This window comes from Vidua macroura, chromosome Z (assembly GCF_024509145.1).
Source record: "Vidua macroura isolate BioBank_ID:100142 chromosome Z, ASM2450914v1, whole genome shotgun sequence".
Classification (NCBI taxonomy): domain Eukaryota; kingdom Metazoa; phylum Chordata; class Aves; order Passeriformes; family Viduidae; genus Vidua; species Vidua macroura.
This window is the reverse complement of record NC_071611.1, coordinates 9,284,412-9,309,123: the sequence shown is the minus strand read 5'-3', so window position 1 is coordinate 9,309,123 and position 24,712 is coordinate 9,284,412. Positions and strand designations below refer to the sequence as shown.

Genomic DNA, 24,712 nt, shown 5'->3' with positions numbered 1-24,712 from the left:
CACTGAGGTTTAAGCACAGCAAGTGTGACAGAATCAGGCTGCTGGTGACCATTTCCCTTCAGGCTCTGGCAGCTGTAGCAGCTTCATAGAAGCCCCATCTGTTACACTACAGTCAAGAACTATTTTGCTGTGGACATGGCTACAGTTGTGTTTGCATACAGCTACTTATAAGTCACCTGACACACATCCTACCTGCTAAGCTCCAACCAAAGTCACTTCTTCACAGGGAGCTGTACTTGTTTGAAAAAATTAACAATGAAAACTGAAGCAACACTTTTTCTGTTGCTGGGTTTTGTCATGGTTGCTCTGTTTTCTCCCAGAAGACCAGAACCCCCAGATGTACTGAAATTTCACAACTGTGCAAAACCAAATAATGTATTTATTTACAGACCAACCATTAGGCCTTCTCAGTATGGAACAGCTTATTCATTTATGTCTACTAAACTCAAACACCTCCATCTACCTGGCAGTAGGTCCAGAATAATGAATGTTTTTTAACATGCACATGCAAGATTCTGTGAGATACAGTAAAAGTAAACTGAACTATCTCCCACCTTGCATACTCTAGCTATTCTTGGAATCATCAATTTTCCAACAAATTCATACTCCACAGACACCTCAGTAAAAAAGAAGTATATCTTGTCATCTTCTCCATCTGTGCTGTTTGGATCTGCTCTTATCACATCAGCAAAAACAAAGTTGGGCTCTACAGATACAAACAGAAGAATTTTTTATTATATATGTGACTACAAACTTGATTCTCTCAAAGACCCTCAGAAGTTGTCTTTCACCCAAACTCCACACTTGCATTTACCTCCTCTCCACTCGCTGACCTACTTACACAGTTTGCTGTACATCATATGAACAGGATTTCTAAAAAACCCAAGCCACAAAAAAAAAACAGAAACAGAAAAAAACTCAGAACACCACAAAAGCTATGTGAGAACACTAAGATACTGCAAGATCGCTGTGATCTGACAGCTCATTACTTCAGCATTCTTTAGTCCACACTCAAATGTGGTTTTCTAATGGGCCTGGAGAGGTAATCCTCCCTTGCCTGCCTCTCCTCTATTTCAGCTATTAGCTGAAGCACTAAAATGACAGTGCCATTACAACATTTATTACAAAACTCAGAATCCTGTACTTTTTGGACAATGGTCATGATTTTGGTCCTTTTTGGCACAAAGCCTCAAACCCCTGAAAATTCACAAAATTCAGTGAATTTAGAAATTCAGGAACTTGAAGTGTCAAGAACCATGATCAGCTCAATTTAAGAACCAATTCAAGACCAAAACCATTCAATTCCAAACCATATCATAATTAAGCTACATTATTGCATGGATACACAAGCAGATGAGAAACAAACCATTAATGTCAAGTTGAAACATGTATATTCTGAAGCTGTTTTCATCATCAGTGCTGATAAAAACCCTGAAATTTCGAAATAAAATCTCTTGGTGGCATGCATGAGGGCACACACTCACAGTGTATGCCAGTATAACCAAATCCATCTCTTTGAGACATCAGACAATTGCTCTTTACCCAGGTAAGACACTCAAACTCTGTATGTATGATATTGAAAAAGAAAAAGTAACTTGTTTGGTCCAGTTCTCATGCTCACTTACCATTAAGCCAAGGTACTGCATACTCTGTTCTCAGACGGCTCTGATGCGAGTGCCGTGAAATAATAGGTTCACTTCCCAAGAAATTGTAGGAAGTCCCAGAATAAAGCTCCTCATCTTCAACACAAAACCAAATATATTAGAACTTATGGACTGGATACCAAAAAGGGTACATAAATATTTTGTGAGTCTATGTAAGTTTTAACTTACCACAAGAAAAGGTAGACAAAGATTTCTTCCCAATTGCCCTAGACATGTCCTTTATGTTTACAATTCTGTCAATCATTCTCAAGCGAACACTTCCACACTTGGGTTTATTATTATTACTGCTCTAACACAAGAATTGACAAAAGTCAACCTTGTTTTTGTGGTATCTTAACATTTAACATGAAAACCTACAGTTTATCTTCAAACATACAAATTTACTTAAATGCACCAGAAGTCTGGAATTATTTTCCTCACTTTCTATGCCACCATTATTCAAACTCTATTTGTACAGATTTAGGCACAATGCAGGCAGCCTATTTTTTTATTCTCATTTCCTGTTTCATGTAATGTTGAGCTTCTCTTTTATGATCTTGATACATGTAGGTAAAAGCCACAAATTCTGGCTTCCCCGAATTAAGATTCAGTGTTGTGTTTCCAGGCAGTAAGTACACTTGCATTAAATATTTCACTTCCCTATTCTGTAGCATGTCTTCAGAACAATACTGCTTGTTATATTTATTGGAATTACAGTAATTGATACTATAAGGGCAGTCTAAGTACATTTAGACTGTCCAGACTAAGTAAGTTTAGCATAAAGAAATGCTTGAAAATTGGTATTTTATAAATTGCTTCCAAACAACCTAGAGGTTGAAGTTCTCCTTTTAAGAAACATACTTAGGCTGACTATGTAAGTATTTTAACATCTATACAGATACACAATACAGACGAAAAAATATGGATGGCAAGCCACAATTTTGATAATGACAGACTGGAGGGTGACAGTGGAAAAGACAGAACATTTTTAAATGTAAGAATGAGGAATGCAAAGTCTGAACTTACCAACCATAACAGATGTGTAGCTTTGACCAGGATCATATGGACATCTGCCCTTACCATCTTCATTTTTACCTCCAAGTTCAAATGAAATTAAATTCTGTTGAAAACCACAAAACAACTATTAGCACTTTTTTCTTTCAGCCACTCAACTTGTGCAAAGTTAGCTAAAAACTAAACACTAAATAATGGGCTATATCATCAACTTCCAGCATCGAAGGCATTCTGTGTAAAATTATAGAAGGCATATGTGTTTTCAGAAAATCTTATCAAGCCCCAATAACAGGGAAAAAACATGATCCTATAATTTGTGATGGTGGAAGCAGAAAAGAGCAAAAGATGAAAAGCTAAATCCAGACAGACCTCAAGAATGAGCACCCAAAAAAGCTAGACAGCAGGAAAGGCAGAGAAATTAACCAATATATAGAAAGAACCAGCGACTATTCAATTAGCTTGAAAAAAATGCAGACTCAGAAATCAAGAAGGCTTTCTGAGATGGATTAAACAATTTTTGAGACGATGGTAAATTTGTGAGATAGGGCATAATCCAATTAGGCTTTAAAAAGCAACAGAGTACTTTTCCTACTACTTTATAAATCCCTTGCAAACCAAAAGAATGAGGATCAGAAAGCTGAAAGGTAGCTATGGTATTTGGGAAGTGATCAGTTATACTATGTATGAAAGCACTGGAAGCTAAAGGCACAAAGAATTACAAGATTTCTCAATTTTTGAATTGCTGAGTGCTGCAGTAAGGAAATGATAAAAGAGTCAGTGGCAAGAAAAGAGAGTTATAATTTTGTGCTAAGACTTTACTCTGAAGGATTCAGCACTACACATCTTTGGCACAGCCAGGAGCAGAGACAAGCAGAGACAGGAATCTGAGAAATTTCAGGGAGATTCAGTAATGAGTGGTAGTTGCAAACAATGTGATTTCAGTTTTAGTAAGTGGTTTCATGTTAACACACAATACTGGAAGAAGCATAAAAGATAAGAAAAAGTAGATCTGCAGTTAGACAAGATGAATCAGTAATTCATTAAGGGCTCTGAAAAAGGAGCATTATACTCTGCCATTATGATGGGACAGCGCAACAAGTGCTCCTGACCTTACAAGCCAGCAGTGAAGATCCAACAGTTTTGGAAAAGCAGAGCAACTCATTGTTTGCCTGAGCTGCTTTTACATTCCAGCTGTTGCTGGTCAAAACATGTGTACATTTCTTACCAGGTAATCACATGTTGGCTGAAATGCATTAGTTCCACACACATAGAGGAAAGTATCATTCAGCTGTTGCAAGACGCGCACATAATTACGACATTCTGTCTGTAATAGAGGACGAGGAAAGGACTAATAAACCATAGCTTCCACATTCCAACATAAACAAAAAACATGGTACATTGCCACTACTTATGCCACGTTACACTAGCAAGCCCAGGTGACACATGGGCAACACTGGGACACCATCTCCCTAGAATCTCCACGAGCTCTAATCAATCCAGCGAACAGCTGGTTTCCTAAAGCCAGCAGTATGCACTGCCTCAGTGTCCTAGCGGGACAGCATGATCAGCAGGGTCCATCCCAAGCTGTTTTATGGAAGGACAAGCTCCAAACACACCTCCAGTCCATGGGAACAACTAGTTAAACATGAACGGAGTTTTAGACTTTGTCATCCCTTGTACAGCTAGATGAAACAATGACATCCAAGGTTGTTTGTTAAGTGCAAAATCTCTAATACCCTTAAACTAGCCACAAAGCTTTGTCGCCTATAGCTCTCTTTCTTTCTTTTCAGTCCTTGATACTGTCCAAGGAAGCTTCATAATATCTTTAGCTCTGAAACAGAATAAGGAGTTGGACCAAAATCTTTTATAAAGGATACAATAAAAATTAAGAATAATTAAGTAAAACAACTCTAAGCAACCACTTAAAGAGAGAGAAAAAAAACAGTGTTAACAACACCTCTTAATTCTTGCTGATATACTGCTAGATCCCTCCACTACCTATTGTTCCAGGAACTTCTTAAGCAAGTTTAAGCACTGTCCTTACTATTCCTTCTTATGAGACAAATTAGGTATTTCTGTGACTGCATGAGAGAAAAAAGCAGGGGGAGGAGTCTAAAACTAGTTTTCTGCCAGATTAAGGCCCTTGAAAACCTGTATGAATGCTTTCTGCTGACATTATACAGTACAGTGCTGATGGGTGGGGGAGAGAACTGCCCATTTAAGTTTAAGAAATAGCAGCAGTGGCTTAATACCTTGGCCCTTTTGAAACTACTGCACTGTGCAAAACACCTTAGCTACAGCATAAATGGGACTAGTAGAAGGTTAGAAATAAAGTGAGGAAAATGCATGGCTAGCAGTAAGTATGAGCTGCTAAACTGGGAGCAGGAGAAAATAAAATAGATTCAGAGCTTTATCAAAGTACATATTTATGGGGTCTATTATACCCCACTAAAATTTTTTGAGAGGACTTTTGGAGATTCACACACATGTCTGCTAAACATATGTTCGTTCACACATAAGAGAAACTTATATCCCATATTTGTCATGGCTGTGTATCAGTATTATTAATAGCAACCACAGCTGGTCCATTAAAAAAAAAAGTATTCTCTGATCCTATCCTGCAGAGGTAGACAAGGAGGAAACACACCTTAAACATCTGTCACGCTTCATGCTCAAATAATGTACTGATGATCATCAGTGGTCAGTCAAGGAAAAGAAGAAGCTAGTCAAAGGGAGACAGCCCACTCTCATCCTGATGAACCACATGAATGCAGGATAGCTGTCATCAGTCCTGGATGCAGCATTTGGGGTTTTTTTACGAGTACAAACTAAACAGGCTGCACGTTCAAGGATCGCATCCCTCCAAGTGCAGAACAGATCTGCTTTTTGTATTCAGAGGACTTGCAGACTTCTACTTTCAAACCTGTGTTGAAGGCCTGACCATCAGCCTTTCCCAGCAAATCCTTCCTTTACTGCATCATTAAATGAAATGGTGTTACACAAACAGAAAGGTACATCCACATACAGTCAACTACCCCAAGTAAACAGGCAAGAAAGGCAAGACAGGCCAGCCTGTGCCCTAGCAGTCATGAGGAGTTGGTGGTTCCCAGAAACACCAGGGGACCCTGCCAAGCTGACAGGAGGTCTGGCCGCCCAGGTGCCCTCTGAGCTGTCTGAGTCACACCACAAGAGGCACAACCACCGAGCAACACAAAATACACATATACGGAGCTAGCGAAAAAATACACTGGCTTAATAAAAAAACCCTATGCCCTAAAGCAAAGCACACAAAATTAATCATTTACTCCTCAAAATCAAATGCTGTGAAGGAAATATTGCAATAACAAAACACAACAGTTGCTATCAATTACTTCAGTGACAGCAATACTGATTTATTATCTTAATGGAAAACCATTAGCATTCAGTACACATTAGGGTGTGTTCAGATTTTCAAACATTCAAATAATATTCAACAACAAAAATAATGAACTAAGAAAAAAAAAGACTAAGCATGCTGTAGTTTCTAACACTCAAGTTAATTAAAAAATATATGTGATTTTAAAAAATTTTAATTTTAAACAGTTGGAGACTTTCTTCTTTTAATGCCACTCCTCTTGAAGTAAAATCTGCAAGATCTTTCTCAAAGTTCAATAAAAGTACATACCTGTTCTGATTTGCCCTTAAATGCACATTTAGTCCTTTTATCTTCTGCGACCTTCCAGTGTAACTATGTAAAAAAACGTAACAAAAAAGCACACTGAAAGAACTTTAACTCAATGCAAGGTCTGCAAATATTGCAGTAATACACGCAAGAAAAGGCAACCCCATCTAGAGGAAATGCAAGACACTTTGCAAGTAGCATTTAAAGGTTCAAAGCCATTTTTTCCCAGGGAGGTGACATTTTCAAATCCATGTGCCTTAATCAGAACTGAACTGCCATCTTCTGGGTTCATAATGATGATTCCCCACAAATGGCTAATGAACTTTTCATTAATATATGCATTAGGGAAATGCAACTGTAACTGGCTTAAGTATTTTTTCAATTTGAAGTACTTCTCTATTTCATTAACACTTGAATAAAAAACACTTGGGGGGAAGGAATCAAAGAAAATTTACTCGACTAATTTGCATTATACTGAGTACAACTTTACAGCAGTGTTGTATATGTATATGCTGGTGAAAGTGCCCACCACAACCCATGAACATGTTCTTCAGATTAAAAATCATTTAAGTATCTTCTAAAGCACCCTGGGTGGTAGTCCATGCTGTACCTCTACATGTCAGCCTGTGTTGCTGATGGGATGAAATGCAGGAGCCTGGGAAGGACCTGGAAGCAATATAACATTAGTAGACTTCTGCCTGAGCTAATCTACTTTGAGAAACCAGCACAAATATATTCAAAGTACTTCTCTGAGCGAGCTGATCAGACCTGTCTGCACCACCACTTGCTGTGCAGACACACCTAGACACAAAACAGAAGATGAGACTGAAAGGACAGGGCCTTCTTTTGCAGCGCATCTGCAGCCTGCTCCAAGCAAGCCTCAGATTTGCTTCTGTTTCAGTTTACATTTTGACTCAGATGAACAGAAAATGGCCCACTCCTGGTATTAAGAAAACATGTAAGAACTACCACTACAGGTGATACCCGCAGTCCCTCTTATCCATCCTTGCTCCCAAGAAGAAAATACCCAAGGAGATCTCCAATTACTTGTTTATATCCAGCTTCTTCTTTCTTAACTCTCTTTTACTCTGTAAAATCTTCTAGAAATAATACCGGAGTAGGCCATACAGAGCAATTTCTCTTTTAGGTACCTATTTGTTTAAAATGCAATGCTACTGATATCAGGAAATTAAGTCAAATTCGGAGTACAATTTTTACATGGAGGATAATGTTATTAAAAGGCATACCTCGTTCTGCTTCTCAGCAATATTCACTGCGTTTAAGGCAAAGATCACTTCCCTGGCTCCTACATACAGAACGTTTTTGTCTTCACTTAACAGCAAGGTTGAATAGTTTGATACTTTTGATTCATTAAAATGTATTAGCTGGACCTCTGTTGAAACAGAAAAAATATAGCACCTCATGAAGAAACACAATCACTTAGGGACAAACTCATGAATAATTTCTTCTCAGTTGTCTAAACAGCTGTTGGAAAACTTGAAAACAACAAAGGTTAATTCAGACAACCCGTGTAAAAGACAAGGGACCCCTTAGAAGCTTGATTCAGCAGAAAGAGCAGCTTCCACCAACATCAAAATCACTCGTCCTGACTTTCTCATTCAATTTCAAATGCTCGAGTATTTCCTCTTGTGGTGATCCCTGTAACTCACTTCTTCCTTCATTTTTTCTCTACTTGCTTTTTCTAAACTAGTATTTTCCACATCCACTGTCAGATTGTTCCTCACCTTTTCCTTTCCATATACCAATCTAATGCGGAAAATCAGGCCAGTGACCACATCCCTTTCCAACTACCCTGAGCAAATCCTACAAAACATCCTCCACCTTAAGACAACTCTTCAGCATACTGACATAACAAGAAGAAGATAGAGAAGAAATAAAAAATAATTGCAGCTGACTGTGAAGTGAAAACCAGAGATGAAATACACAACATACCCACAAAATAACAGCATGAGGGAAAAAATTAAGATGAACAGAAATAAGAAAAAGAGGGAGGTATGCGAGAAAAGGCAGTGGAATGATGAAGCATGTGGAATGGACGAGAATGGCTTGAAGAAAGGTGACACAAACTGATTCATACAAAAGAGTATTTTTTCTGAATGTACATTTATAATGTAAAAATGACTGAAAGCTTTTGTACATGAAGATGCAGGATTAATTAAGCATGGCTTTTTATGATACAGATTAAAACAATGTACTATTACTTCTAATTGTATCATTAGTAACTGCACATTTTCAACTGTAATACTCCAGAAACATTAATTATAAAATAGATTCTCAAGCATGTAATTTTGAAATATTTTACTTGGCAAGAAAATTCTCCCAAAATGGATTAACTGATTCATACAACTCCACTGAACTAAATTCCCTCTCCTATTCAAAGCAGGTTTCCAACATGTAAATGCAACAATCTTTAGCAGACAGGTAAGAGAAATAGCGGGAATGAAAATAAACTCCATTTATTTTGACTAATTTGGATGTGAGTCAGCAGTACCTCACTATACCATTAAACAGCAACTTGTCTAGGCCACCATTTCTGAAAGGCTGTGTCAGCAACTCTCTAACTGCTATACTAACAATCAGGAAAAACACTTCCTACAGTCATCCTGTAATCTTGTTATTCCTACTACATTCTTAATCTCCATCTATTTTTTCCTACAGAATGTCTACTCAGAATTTAACATCTTTATTTAAGATTGCTTCATTATACAGCCAATGTATCTGTTTGGGTTTGTTCAGTTACTGTACACTTGGGTAAGTAATCAATCGATACTTATTAATGTTAGAGAAGGACCCAAAGACAAAAACTCTTAAAACTGTCCGGGGGGGGGGGGGGGGGAAGGGGGAGGGGGAGGAGCAGAAAAAAGGAAAAATGCATATATTTACAAATTAACTACTCTACAGACTTTGCTCTGAAGTTCTTTTCAGACCCAGGCTAAATTGTTAAACCAAAAGCTAGGGATTCCCTGATTTCTATTATTTCTCTTTGTTCTCTTTGCACTTTTATTTGCAGAGTTCTGATTACTGTATTGGGAGATTATGAATAAGTGCTGCAATTTCAAATGCAAGAAAAGCACCGTTCTGTGAAAGACTTTCGTATCTAGACACCATAAAACAATGCTGAAAGAGGGCCAAATGCTTATTTTAATAAGCAAATAATTGCTTATTAAAATAAAATGCTTATTTTAATAAACAAATAATTTGTTTTAAATGAAATACACCTACTGGGGTTTTCTCTTGAAACAAGTTTCAGTTGCAATATACTTCAGCTGAGAAAGCCAAATTTGAAATTCCTCCTGTGTTTCAAAACAGCTATGCTTTCAAAGCTGCTTGAAGGAACCAAAGTCAGTTAACCCAGTGCCTGAATGACTTTTGAATATTCTAGTCCTAAGCATTTCATGAGGTGAGCAAAGTAGCAACTCCTGACCAATTCACAGAAAATTGGCTGAAAGAACCTAAAGCCTCAATGAGTTTCAAATCCCACAGAAACCCTGAGGATGTGGCAATGTCCCAAATTACAATACTTAAATTTCTGTTCTTACCTTTGTGTTCCCAAGTGATCCTTGGCACTGGGCCAAATGCTACTGCCACTTCTAGTAAGAAACCCCAAACTGTACAAAAAGCACACAGAGCCATCTTCAGTGTCCGTGCTCTTTGGGGTTCACTGGATAACTGCAGCAGGTAGTGTTTCTTTGGCAGATGAAATGGAGACCCCAGAGAGTGTTAGACACCAGGCATTTCAGCTCTTGAGAGCAACACAGCAAGGGAGGCTGGAACAACTGTACAAGTACGTGGTTTTCAGCAGATCACTTCAAGAGAACGCACATTTTCCAGGATGCTGCATACAAAGACTGCCCACACACTCCCCAGGCTGCAGAGCTGCTGAGAAGTGTGACTGAGTGCATTCTTCTGTTTGCCAGAGAAATAAATGATGCTGCAGAGAGAGGAGGGAAGAAAGTAGAAGATAAAGCAAAACAAATACTGCAAAAAATAGCACTGATGTTGCAGTATTTCTACAGCTGTTTGCATATCTTAATATATGCAAAATATATTAACTGGTGAAAATTTTATTCTTAAAAACAAGACATACATGGCAAATGCACAATAATTGAAAGCAATCATTTCAATCTAGAATTTCCAAGTGTAAATACTTTGAATTGTCAATTATGCTTAATGCACAAAACTTGATTCTAGTCTATTCTTTCAATAGTGTGTCAAGGAAAATCCCATCTCTCTAACAAATAATAAACAAAGATAACAAAAACCACTAAGAACATGAGACGTGCAGCATTAATAGTAATAATGGTTACACAAATCTGCTGTACCTCCCCATACTTGGGATCTTAGAGAAGTCTTTTTTAGTGAAGTTTTCTGTAACACTACTAACTCACTCAAGGTGTGTGGTGTCCAGGGGGTAGAAATACAGCTATAGAAACAAAGAGCTGATGCACTGCGAAAACACTTCAACAGTGAAACTGTTAGACAGACAGTACCATGAAAGTCACTGTGAGTCTAAGTCAACTATTATTCTCAGACCCAGAAAGGCCTGTCCTAATAAACAAAACTGTTCACTGCTTTCTACACCATCTTCCAGAAGTCTCCACTCCTCCTGTCTTCCTACAACCGCTCCTAGGTGAAGACTCCAGAAGCAGTGAGTGCATTCATCAATTACTAGATTATAAATAGGTTTTGAGGCCTGTACACTTGGGCTGGTGATGAAAAAAACACACTGTCCTTTGCAGCATGGCACAAAATGCTGGATTTTCACTGTGCCACCACTGCCTGAGACACTTAGGTGACTCTAGTAAGAGATACACTGCAATACAAGATAACTGTAATACCTGAAGGTTATGCAGCAGGAGGGCAAGTGAAGTTGTATTGATTTTGCATGGCCTGGTTTTGGTAGCGGGTGGGCTACAGGGGTGGCTCATGGAAGAATCTGCTAGAAGCTTCCACCACATCCAGTAGAGCCAATCTGTGGCAGCTCCAAAGACAGACAGGCTATTGGCCAAGGCTGGCCTGATTACAAATAGTGGTAATGCCTCTGTGATAACATATTTAAGAAGAAATCAAAACACAGTTGGTGGAACAGTTTTAACCTTGAGCAGAAAGGAGCAGAGAGAGAACATGTGAGAGGATCAAGAGCCCTGCAGTCACCAATGTCAGTGAACAAGGAGGTGCTCCAGGCACAGAGCTGGGATTCCCCTGCAGCTCTTGGTAAAGACCACGGTGAAGCAGCTGTGCCCCAGCAGCCCAGGGATGTCCATGGAGATGCTGAGATCCACCCATAGCCCATGGAGGAGCTCCAGGCTGGAGCAGGTGGATGCTACAGGAAGCTGTGACCCCCCTGAGAGAACTGTGAAGAGAGAGGCTCTGCTTCCCTGCAGTCTTTCCTTGAAGGACTGTACCCTGTGGAAGAGTGATCCACGCTGCAGCAGTTTTGGGAGGACTGTGTGTCCATGGGAGGGACTCACATTGCAGCAGGTCACAGAAAGCTGCTGCTCTTGAGAGGGACTCACATCAGAGAAGTACATGGAGAACAGGAGGAACCCCACGGTACAGCTGGAGAATGGCTCCTCCCCCTGAGCAGCAGGATAAACCATGGCTGATGAATTTACCATAATCCCCATTCCCTGTCCTCTTTCACCACTGGAGTAAGGAGGTAGAGCTTGGGAAGGAGGAAGGTGTGGGGTGGAAGTTGTTTTTAAGGGCTTTTTTTACTTCTCATTATTCTGCTCTAACTGTGTTAGTAATGTTTTAAATTCATACCTCTAATTAGAGCCTGCTTCGCCCATGATGATATTAGATGAACGATCTCTACCAGTCCTTATCTCTACCCATAAACCCTTCCTTAAATGTTCTCTCCTCTGTCCAGCTGCTCAGGAGAGTGAGTGAGCAGCTTTTGTGGGAGCCTGGCATCCAGCCAGTGTCAACCCATGACAGAAGGTTACAAAATCATTAGTAACATTGAAAGGGAAGGGGCCAGTACCTGTAAAACACAGCGATAGAAAGACTAAGGGAAAGCTGCATCAAGAATTTCTCTAAGCACAAGCAAGATTCCTCTGGGAGGACCTGGGTTTAAGCAGGAAAAGGCAAGGAATAATCTTTAGTAAGCACAGCCAGTGGATCTTAAGTAAGGTAGCCAAGTAGAAGATGGGCAACTACATTCTAAGTGCTTACACCTGCTTTACTAAATGATCACAGGCAAGACTAAAAGATTTAGAAATCTCATTTATTTCTATAAGTATCTTATCTACTAAGAAAAAAATCCATACAAGACTGTAACTTGCTCAAGCTGAACCTGTAACTCTGTATTTTTTTCTGGTGTTTCTGGTCTTGGTAAGCACTTGGTAAGCACAAATACAACTAGCAGAACATATAAATCATTTTGGGTTTTAATCATGTTTTCAGTTAAGCTTACTTAAGTTAGGTTTTTTTGTGTGTCTTTCATCCTTCCTGTTTATCATCATACGCAAGCAATTCCAGGTTTTGCTCTCCAATACATTAAAAAGTGCCCACTCATCTGAGTTACAAGGCATGACATATTCTGAGGCAAGCAAACAGCTTTACAGGTAAGTGTTTAAAAAGGGAACAATCAATTATTAAGTTCCAGGCAGTTTAGCTATTTTATTTTAAGAGAAATGTAAGGAGGAAAAAAGCAGTTTGAACACAGCTAATCCTTTTCTTAATGCTACCTTTTGTTTCTGAAAAGACTGCATTTAAAAATCAATTCCCCCTTAACTCCTGAATTTATTTTTTAATTTAAGTTTTTTTTTTTTTTTTTTTAATTTATTTTTTAAAGATACAGCCAGGACACCTTAAACCTATCAATACCATACATATACCATACATATGTACAATACCATACAGCAGAGACAACTCCAGAGGAGACTTCTGAAGTCCTGTAAATTTTTTGGACTTTCAAATAGGATTAGCAAATCTAAGCCCTAGTAAAGGAAAATCCTGAGTTTTCCTTAGTCAAATTACATTCCTAGTCTAGCTTGCCTACCCCAGTAAATGCAAAATGACAATGAAGCTTGAAACAAATTACATTATCTTTTCAAAGAAACAAAGCATCTGGCTGGATCCTTTAGTGCCTGCTTTCCTGTGTGGACTGAGAATTGCTTTGGCTAAACAAAATGGAAATCTGTGATTTCATTCCTATTGTACAGGATTGCAAGAAAGGTCATTTTTCACATTAGTTAGACTTGTTGGACATTACTTGATCTAGGGCAAAATTTTGCATGTTATAAAATTACTACTGTGAGCATTACATGCCCAATTGTGCAAGATCCACTCTGTTCTCATTTCTATAACTTTAAACAGAGATGAAAATGAACTCAGAACCTTGTCCTTTAATTTAGCCTTCAATTTAGTTACTCTCCCCTGCCCCTCCCTTCCCTGTGCTGAAAATTATCTGGAATAAGTCCTTCACAGACATCCACTGAGAGATCATTAATAATCTAATATGAACCACTTTTTACATAACACAAGGGGTACAAGAAGTAAAAAAAAAAAAAAAAAAACAACAAACCCAGACAATGGCCTCATTTCCAGATTAACTCAGTTCCATCAGTGTTCACTAGCTTTGATTAGATCTGAGTACTCTGAATTTATAAAAAGTTAGTTCTCCTAATACTTTGAGCATTATTCCCAAAAAAATAAGCCATCATTTGCTTGGAAACAAGTACACTGAAGGAAAGGAGAAAGTAACCTGAAATATTTGGTTACATAATTAAATTCTGATTAAAATGACCACGGGCCTACTCTTCTGTAAAACTGTTAAAAAATTTTTGAGGTAAATAATCAGTAAATCCATAATTTAGCGACTCTGATGATAATTTTACATCCATGATGTCATGTGTAATGATGAAATGGAGCAAAACGAGTTTTCTGTGATGCTTGTATTTATGGGGACTAAAACCAGGGCAACTGTAGAAGCAATCAATGCAGCTCCTGTCCGTTTGGCACAGCACAGCTGGAAGCTCAAAGCTGTGAACATTCCCCTTGACACATAAAATTGTAATGCATGGAAAGAGAAATGGGTAAAAACAGCTTTCTGCTCTCTTGAAGGATAGATATTCAAAGCTGTTAGAAAAATTTTAGGCTGCATAACTGCTAGTAAGGAATACTAGCACAAGTTCTGAAACCAGGGCATTGCAATGGCATATACTGACCAGAAACCATCAGTGGTCTCTCTCCCATCACCTGTGTCACTAGGCATCAAAGAAGCAGTACTTTAGTCCACCTTCTGGAAAAAAGCAAAATCCTAGTCATGCAGTGTGAGAAGGTGGAAAACCAACCATGGGAAGGAGACTGTCAATCCTTCATCCTCCAGGACACAGAGGCAAAGTACACACAAAGAAGTTCACAAAAAACAAAACTTCATCTTTGAGATATCAATTCCACAACCCTTGCCAGTACCCAGTTTTTTTTTATAAGTAATTAATGCAACCCAGAGGCAAGTGTCTTCTTCCCCTGTCAGCATGGTACGGCTGAATCCAAGTATCTATTTCGTGTGAGCAAATACCACACAAGTTAGCCAGATTCTGGAATTTCAAAGCTAGGAAACTGTCAATTTTGCAACACTTGTTTTGAAATATTTTTAATTCCGATAAAGACTTAGTTGCATTGTGCAACTTCTCAGTTTGGCTCAGTATTACATAAACTGCTAAGTGGATCTAGTTTTATTTTGTGTATGAAGGTTAAAACCAGGAGAATTTATTAACACACCAGAAACAGTCAGCATCATAGCTGGGACTCTTGTGATTCCCAATAAATGATCATTACCATCACAAAGGATCCAGCCTCTCCCTTGAAGAAAGCCAAAGACATGCTGGCCATTCTGGCCTAATTCTGTCACTCTCTTCATGATTCCCCAGCCTCCAGAATTTTCCTTCCTATTTGTATTGCACTTTATTCTCCTCCACAGGGTTTATCTTTCCTTGCAATCCCTCATTTACTCTGTACTTACTCATGCCATCACCCACTTTTCTTCCCCAACATGAGCAATGCACAGCTCCATGACCACAAGTGATGCCAGCCCCCAAGGAGGGGTTGCCAGACAAAAGACCACCTTCCTTAAAGGAAGGTCCTTTAAAATACATGCTTCCCTACCTCTCTGTAAAATCACTGCACATCACTCGTTGTCCAGGGACAGCAAAATGAGGACTTCACAGTAAGGAACAACTAACTGTAAGACACCCTTCCTTCCCACTGCCAGGAGTAAAACAACCATGGCAGGTTTGCCAGGCAGTCTACTCCAGTATTTTTAGATAATTAAAAAAAAAAAAAACCAACTCAAACAACAGAAAACCCAAAAACATTTGCAGAACTTGCAAGGAGTAACTTGTAAGTTACTATGAGGAGGGACATGAAGCTCAATATGTGGAGACAAGCGAATTTATGAGTGAATTGCTTCCGCCAGCAGAAAAGGGCAAGTTAAAGGATTCACCTGTCAGAGGGCATAAATTCCAAATTCTCCCTAAATAACTTTCTTTTGAAGCTTTAATAGAATACAAGTCTGTTTTAATATTTATTGATGCCTATTTTAGAACAGATTCTAAGGATCCATACTTGAAAAACAAACCAGAGAAATCCAACAATGAGATTTTGCTTAAACCTGTTTTCTTCTTTTTCAATTTTGTTTCCAAAACTGAAAAGTTAGCAATAATTGTATTTTAAATAATCAAAATTGCACAATGAGTAGTGTACAAACTACCTTTGACACCTAAGTTTTATTTATACATTTTGTGAATTTCAGACCAGTAAAGACAAGAGTGGTTATATCCTTTGCTTTAGTTCTCACCCTTTTAAAAACCTCAAGCACAGTGCCATTTTTATACAGTCTAATTAAAAACATTATTTACAATCATTTTATTATAAAATACATATGGATTCATTTTCTCCTGAGGTAAGGTACAGCCTCAAACTAGCAAACAGTAGCCATTTATAATTAACATACATATAGAACATGGGATTATTTGCATTTCGAACTGTAACCTAAATACTTTGAAGTTGCTAGATGAGTACAAATTAGATTAAGATTTCTAAGACAATTTGGTGTGGTCTTTATCTCTACCACAAAGCCTGCTGGAGGATGTGCACTAGTGCTAAAATATAAAAGCTGAGGAAACAAATTTGCAGATTTAGACCAGAAATTAGTATTTTCTGTTTCTGCATGATAAATATGTCATCAAGAAGCCCTCAGGAAACTAATGTTTGTTCTTGAATAAGAGAATTTATCTTCAGAGGGATACTGCTAGAGATCTGTTACTTTTTAAAATTCACATTTCTGTTCTTTTACTACTACATTCTTTTTTTGTGGGCAAAGATTACACGAAGATAAAGTATTGTGCAAAAAAAAATAATGACAAGACAGATTAAAATCCTTATTTTTAAGATTATTGTGGGCAGATCTCTAGGAATAGGATTCAACTGCAAAGAGCAACAGTAAAGAGCTAACTTTGATGCTGAGTTATGCCAAATACAGAATTTGAGAGCTGCCTTCGGCATGTTCTAAGACCCTTTTCTGCCTGATTGAGTACTCCCAGATATTAAACCTGCATTGTGACAGTGACAGTGCTGCAGTTAAAACCAAGCAAGAAAGTTCCTGAGTTCTCTTCTCCTACTAGTTGAACATACTGTCACAATCAAAAACATTGCTCAGTTTCTTTCTCATTTTTTCTTGGGCTCATAGGACTGAATGAGTCATTTGAAGTTATTTGAAGATGCCTCTTGGCAACTAATGGCACACATGAAAGTACCTGCATGTCTAAATTAACAGGTATGTGTGCTTTAAAAAAAACTATCCTAGGTGTCCAGCAACACTTTCAGAGTCAAACATCTCCAAAAGCAAGGCCAGTACCCCTTCATACACATAAACCACGTAACACAGGGAAGGTGGAACCCTGAACATGACCTTTTAGTGGTAACTAAAGAACAGGTAAATACAGAGTATGTTCCTGAGTGAAAGAAGTCCTTTTCTGGTATGTTTCCTAAGTATTTTGGTCTTGAAGCAAAAGAATCTAATAAATCAAACTTATAATCCAATCCTGATTTACATTTTTTGGTATGCACCAAGTCCCCAGTATTCCTGAAGTACATTTATTTGTTTTGCTAACAAGGACACCTGTAACAGAGTCACCACGAATCCAACACAACCTCCCATTGCTGTGGGGATGTACCTCTGGTTTCAATGCACATACCTGCCACCCTTTGGAGCCTCCTGCACACTCCAGAGCTGCGAAGGCGTCAGAAAAACGTCCTTTCTGAAAATAGGTAAGAAACAGGCTTTGACATAAGTACCACATAATCCTGAAGGGCACGTTCTGATATGGAAATTATAATAAATCCTCCTCCAAAAGTTTGGCTTTTCCAGATCTCCAGGGCAGAGCATTCCTGACAAAAACCAGAACTGCTGCATTTGCATGCAATGAGCCAAGATCCTGACACTGCACGTAACACAAAAAAATATTAAGCAGACCTGATAAAAAGCAGCTACATCAGGCCTTTTAAAACTCAATTTGTTTCTCCTATCCTAAGCTGGCTCATACCTATCCAGCACAAAATTATTCAGCACTTGCATTGCAGTAGCAATTACTGATACTGGTAAGAGTCTGCGACCCCTCACGTGCTGGTATGGGATGTACTAGAGAGAGGTTAGACACCACTCAGGCTCACAAACAACTACCTTTACTAAATTCATATGAAGCAGTTCCAACACTTTCCTGCATTATTAAGGAACTGCATTATGCACAAGCTTAGGAAAGAGGCTCTGGATATTGACAATGAAACCCAGCGTGCTTATATTTATTTTGCTGTAATCAGAGGACAAGAGTGGGCCACTCTGAAGCAATCACAACTGGGCACGACAAAGCATTTATCCCAAGACTCTTCTACGTAACATGCTTCCAATATGCAGACTCATAACACTGTTACATCAGATTCTATTTAGCGTAATTCACCAAAGAACTTTTAGAAGTCTAAGCCGTGTGAAGGGACATTGTTTTCTAAATGCAAGTCACTGATGGTCTGAAGTTTCAGATTTCACTATAGTCAATAGTAAAGAGATTCCCAAAGACACAAGTGGTAAGATGGTGCACCTGACAAAAAAATCTCCATTGCACTTCTGAAGGCTTCATTCTTGACCCAGAAGATTATGACAACTCAGAAGACAGAAGCCTCAAAACAAACAGGCTAGAGAAAATTACAAGAAACAGTTCAACACTGCAGGTCTGTCTCTAAGGGAGAGCCTCTACAAGGTCTTTTCCAGAGATCTTCAACAGTGCATGTTTTGTGGTTATCAGTGTAGTAAAAGGCATCAAACATCAAGCACACTTTTGCTTACAAAACAGTATTTTCAGTATCTTTTAGGCTATAGAAAGAGGACAAGGTAGTCTGATTCTACCTACAATCGTTTTTGAAGCTACCCCACGAAAATCCATTACATCCATCCATATTATTACCAACTGGCTACTTTTCACAAACAGCAGCAGAATGTAATTGACTCACTTTTGATGCAAAAAACCCCAATCCACCTTTCATTCTGTTGAAAACAAACTAGAGCAGGCAAGTAAATCATCTGTAAATCATCTGATCAGTAATGAAGCTCTCCACAAACCAACTTACACCAGATCATCTCTATGGCCTTAGCTACTCAGTACTGAAGTGAATAGCTAAAATTTACAGAAACTTCCTGGTTGCCACAAGAGGCTATCAACCAACATAGCCACTATCGCTACTGGAGTTTTCAGATCCAAGTACGCCTCCTTACAGCTTAGTCTCCCAGAGCAAACTGTAATAACCTATTTTAGCTTCAGTTACCTTAAGGGAAAAAGAAAATTCTCCTTTGCCTCTCTTGAGAAAGAGCTTCCAGCAGCCTATAGTTTGTAAAGCACTTTCACTGCAACAAAGCACTTGCATCTAAATGAATAGCTACAGTAGGTGTGAAACTCCTCTGAAAAGCCTAGCAGCAAATCAGCTGATCTGTATACTTTCCTGGCTTACTTTGAACAGCCTAACATGGAGGTTTTCAAGTCTCAGCAAATAGCTCCAGGTTTCTGAACTATGATCTGAGGTCAGTGGGGACTGAAAGACAGGTGGCAGATGGCTGGAGGCCAGGCCACATCTCAGCCAGCCTCTGGATCTCCACGGAGATGGTAAGAAGCAGATGAGCTGCTAGGACTTCCAAGCTCTGGCACCTCAGCTCAGGAACTCTGCTCCTAAGAACAGTCTATCCCTCCTCAGTGTGGTCCTTGGGAAGGGGCCAGTAACCATCAGTGTTTCCAGCAGAGAAGCCCACAGGCTTAGGGGTGGGTGTGAGAGTGGCTGGGCTAAGGTGCAAGGTGGTTTCCAAGCAGTGGCTCATTCTGCTCCTTTGGTCACACTGCCACTGCCTGACTGTCAAGACACCACATGTAGCCATGCTACACACAGGAAACTACTCCCAGCTTGCCAGAAGCTATGACATAATTAAGCCCGCTAATCCAGCTAAGACTTGAGCATGAAATTAAACATCCACATGAGCACTGCAGGTTGGCAGACATCCTTCAGGTGCTCTTGTTCGACCCAAACCTCACAGGTGATCCTTTACAGCAGGTAGTGCAGAAGATCCTGAACAAATCTTATGCCCTGTCAGGTTTTAAGAGTACTAAAGTCTAAACTTATGGGAAAAAAAACCTCTGAACTGTTTCTTCTGGCAATGATTACTTAAGCTTGGGGAGAAAAATTACACCATGAATAGCTCATTATTTTGACAACTGTGACTAAGTCTTCAAAGATTAAAGAAAACACCCACTGGATTATAAATGAAAGACAGCCTGGAATACATTATGCAGAATAAAGGGATAGTCACCTTAACGAAATTTTTCATAAAAGATCCACAATCCTTCATATATGTGTGTTTGCATACACTTTATTTATTTGAAGGCCTTCTAATCTGTCAAATTCCAAACCACATTAATGTATTACAAGGTACTTCTGGCTGTCACAGCCTACTTGCATTTAAAAAAAAAAAAATTAAAAATCCAAAGAACAACTACCATGTACTACTTTTCCTTCCGCACATCAATTACCATCCAGCTCAGAAGCATTTCTTTCATTTTCTATTCAAGCACATCCTGCTGTAACCAGGTCCTTGTGATTCTAAATGAAGAGAAGAAGAAAGGAAATTCAAGAAAACTACCTTATAAATAAATTTTCTTTACTTGGAAGACTCTTTGGGAGCCCATAGGGGCAAATTTTAAGTTTGGGAACATTTCTAGTGCTACAGCACTATACACCGACCTAACCGAAATACCATTTCCAGATAAATACCTTGATAATCACAACTAGAGCTGTATTTCCAACCTCTATTTCAAGTCAGCCACAACCTATACATACTGGCTTTCTTAAAAAACTATTTTAAAAGCTTACGTGGAAGGCACAATGAAGTCAACATACAGCTATGAGTAAGACTGCACAGACAGCTGCCCACAGACAGTGTCTGTGACTAAGAACTTTCCTGTTAATGTTAGTGTGGTTTTAGAGTTTTGAATTACATGAAAAGGTAGGCTAGACTACAAACTTCAAGAACCGTACATATTACCAACACTGTATTTAAATAATTGATCTGAAACACTAAAATATCTGCTGCTGACACGGCCCCCACCCAGTCTGGAGGGGGCTGGTGATTATAGCTGCACCACCTGTGCAAGACACTGGGCCTGACAAATTAAGTAACAAACATGATACAATACTTACAGAGCAAAGCTCAAATTTCTTCCACCCCTTTCCTGCCTGCAAAGTTTACTTTTTATAAAAAACGTCTTAATTTCACAGACCCATTTACTGGCCTATCAACACCCATCTGCATTTCCTAAACATTACAGGATGTTTACATGAGCTTTAAGCTGAAGCAGAGGCCTATGCTAAACCTTGTTCTGAAATAGTGAAGTGAAAAAAGCCCTGTTAGATCTTGAAAAGACAGCCCTATCTCACCCAAACTCTGCTGGGATCCTCAGTTCTAATACCTGTCACCTCAGCACTCCTCAGATCTCACAAGCATCTTCAAAAAAGCCAAGAAAAATACAGAGACTAAACTGGTGGCAGAGAGCTACATATACCTCCTGTATCCCAATGGCAAAATAAAAATATCAAGGCTGGACCAGCTACTGCCGTGATGAGAGTTTATCCCATTTTTAAGGATATTGAGAAAATCTGTAGTTAAACAACTTAACTTCCAAAAACTGAATGGGAGCTTTCATGATAGTATCCATGCATCCCAACCCTTCTTCAGGGAAGGATCTGAGTGGGTTTCACAGTTTCAGCTTTCTTCCAGTTACAATACTGTACAAATATCAAAACAAGAATATTTTAATAAAAAATAAGGTAGTGGTTCTGAATCAAATTCCAGTAAAGGCAGAGAACACCAACACAGCTGTGTGAGACCAACAGACACAGTGCATGAGAGAAGAAACAAGGATACACAAATGCATAAAAAAAGTAACAAGCACCAGCACTTTGCAAGAGATTCATCTTTTTAAGGCACCACTTCAGGGATATGTAAAATCTTTATGTATTCACACAGCCTTCACTTGGGGAAGAAAAAAATTCAGAAGGATCACCACAATATTCTGGTCAATAAAGAAACATAGTCTTCAAAGAGCAGAGATCACTGTGACCACTTCTACAATGAACAATTTTTCTACTTCAACAAGATCAATATAAAGGAGATAATTACTACCCGTCTTGTCATAAAATCCCATGTAATCCATGTCTCCCATCAGAAAGGGAGCAACCCTGGAAATTATTTGCTGGTTAAAAAACCTGAACAACAAGAAACAGCAGACAAGCCTCTAAATCTTACTCTTGCTTTTCAATGAAAAGTAACAGAAAACAAAAGTTAAACTTCTGCCTGCATTTTTCATTATTGTTCTTTATCAGATGCTCTTTAAGGTCCCAAAAGGAAAATCAAGAGTTAAAAAGCCCCCGAAGACCCACAAAAACACGTGTCTTACCCAGAAGACTATCAGCTGCCAATTATGGGGAAACATCTTCAAATATTAATAAGGGAAGTTACCTATTTCCACATTCATTTTGACAACATGCCAACCCAGGAAAGCTAAGATCAACATACTGTATTATACCACCTACTTTCTTAAGAGCTTAGATCAAATAAGCAAATAAATTTTGTCACTTTCAGAGGAACTTTTGTTCCTTTTCAACTATGTAATACTAGAGTATTTCCTGTTTTTACTGTTCTGAATTGTTTACATAAACTGCATTAGCAGTGCTCACAGGTGATAGTCTGAATATGTTTAAGAGTTATCTGAACATAGATTACAAAACACCTAGATTTTACAGTGTTTCATATTTAGTGTTTTTCAATGCTGTCTTGGTATTTCTCTCTTGCCTTGAGAAATACACGACCCCTTCCCAGAACAAAAAAAAACCCAAATTAAAAAACAAACAAACAAACAAACAAACAAAAAACCCACCACACAAGGAAAAGACATGAAGAATCTTTCACATTCTTTAGAACTGAGTATTTTACTATCTTGATAGTGCAGAAAAACCCAGTTGTTCAGTATCAGATTCTAGTTTTTCAGGTTTTCAAGCCCGTTTTTAACAAAATATGCCAGTTACTGACAGGTTCCAGATTCTGAAGTTTCTTGACTCTCAGAGGAGGCAAATACAACAACTACGTTTTCCACACAGCAAGTTTTCAGTACCAAAGCCATCTCTGGGCCAGTGTGCCCACTGAGAACACTCAACTTGTAAGGCTGTACATACTCCTACACACTGTCAAGACCATGCACTGCTCAGGGACAGTATGCAAAACCAGCCTTAAACTAGCTTTAAAAGCACGTTCAAAACACTGCCTTCCTTCTTTTTTTCTTAAATTCCCTAAACTTATTTGGCATTAAGTGCAACAGAAGGAAAAGGAGGAGCAATTTTCACCTCAACACATAAAATTACAAACCAGTAATTCTTCAACTGCACAGCAAAATATTTTGCACCTTAAAGAGAAGCCTTGGAAGAGGTTACCTGTCCGTCCTGAGAAAAAGCTTCTGTGCTGGAAGAAAGAGGCAACTTCAGTTCAAGGAGCCAGAGTCAGCTCCCTGTTGCATAAGACCTAGCACAGCCTCCCTGAGGGAGATGCACAAGGTTGCTGAAGTAGGGAATTTGAACCAAGTTATTCAAAACAGTGGAGAAGTAACGAAAACAAAACTTAATTGTCTTTGGCTATATAAAAATCAGAAATTGAACCTTGCAGCGGTATCTACTATTAAAAAAAATCCTAATTAAAATTCACAGGTGGAATGCACCCATTTTTTGTAAAACCAAAACAAAACTGCTTGTTTACAAAAAAACCCTAAAAAGCTATAAAAAGGGATTTCCTCAAGCTTTACAAGTTATGCAAGGACATCTCTGACTTATGAACAGGTAAAATTTTTGTAGTTCTGAGTATCTTTATCTTAATAACATGGATCACACCTGCTTTATCACGCATGCCACTTTGAAACTATCTTCCTCTCATGTTCAATTGCACAAATTATAATGAGAATGTCACAAGAACTGGTTAGGACAACACTTCATAGCACAACAAAAACACGCCCATTCAATATAGCAAGACAATCAGACTGGACCACAAGAAATTCATACATTCTTGAATCCACCTGTACCACATTCCCAGTTACATTTGGGATGAAGAACTAGAACAACAAAATGCCAAAGAGGTCTGTGATAATAATTTGGAGTTCTCAGTTTTGGATGCAGTGAGGGAATAGAAGCATCAACACTCCCAGGCGCTTTATTTTATCTGTCCCTCCAGAGAGCTGCTTCTTCTGCCAACCATGCAAATCCAGCTTTGTATTTGACATGAATCATGCTGCCTGAACAGTAAAATCTGTGCAATTTTTCCTCCATCTGACATTACACATATTGAACATGGTGCAGTAAAGCCCTCTCTTGAAACAATTTTTTTCTCAATTAATTTTATTTCTGTGGCACTTAGCTGAAGAGTCACCATCAAATGCTGTCAATTCTCTTTCCAAAGCTCCAAGCTGAAGCCAGAGCATGTGCTGTTTGTTCTGCTGCTGCATGTGCTGCTTTTTCAGCAGCAAGTTTCACCACTCAGGTTTCCGTATGACAAAACACTTACTCAGAACTTCAATTCCTTTTTTCCTGTCATCTATTCATGCAATAAAGTCATATAAAGAATCTTCTGAAAGCAAACGCAGTCTTGGCTTCTAAACTTATTTCCACTGAGAACCTGATACAGAATAAAGAATTAACAACAACAACATACTATAAAACCGGTAATTTCCCTCAGGTCTGCTTATCCTTGCATTAATGAAAGTAACAGAAATAGCTTATTTTTACTTTCCATACC

General features: G+C 38.6%; 1 protein-coding gene across 8 annotated transcripts in view; it reads right to left on the bottom strand.

Moving 5' to 3' along the window:
- Positions 1–24,712, bottom strand: part of SEMA4D (semaphorin 4D) — a 97,424-nt gene that overhangs the window by 25,726 nt on the left and 46,986 nt on the right. For 6 of the 8 annotated variants that reach the window (XM_054002612.1, XM_054002613.1, XM_054002615.1 and 3 more), the window contains exons 2-9: positions 17,544–17,606; positions 9,879–10,270; positions 7,566–7,711; positions 6,322–6,384; positions 3,883–3,981; positions 2,670–2,763; positions 1,626–1,739; positions 555–706 (exon numbers count right to left, since the gene is read on the bottom strand). In XM_054002612.1, the coding sequence (XP_053858587.1) occupies positions 555–706; positions 1,626–1,739; positions 2,670–2,763; positions 3,883–3,981; positions 6,322–6,384; positions 7,566–7,711; positions 9,879–9,972 (762 nt within the window). In that variant the 5' untranslated portion in view covers positions 9,973–10,270; positions 17,544–17,606. The remainder of the gene's footprint in view (positions 1–554; positions 707–1,625; positions 1,740–2,669; positions 2,764–3,882; positions 3,982–6,321; positions 6,385–7,565; positions 7,712–9,878; positions 10,271–17,543; positions 17,607–24,712) is intronic. The other 2 variants (XM_054002611.1, XM_054002610.1) reach the window with 1 other exon arrangement.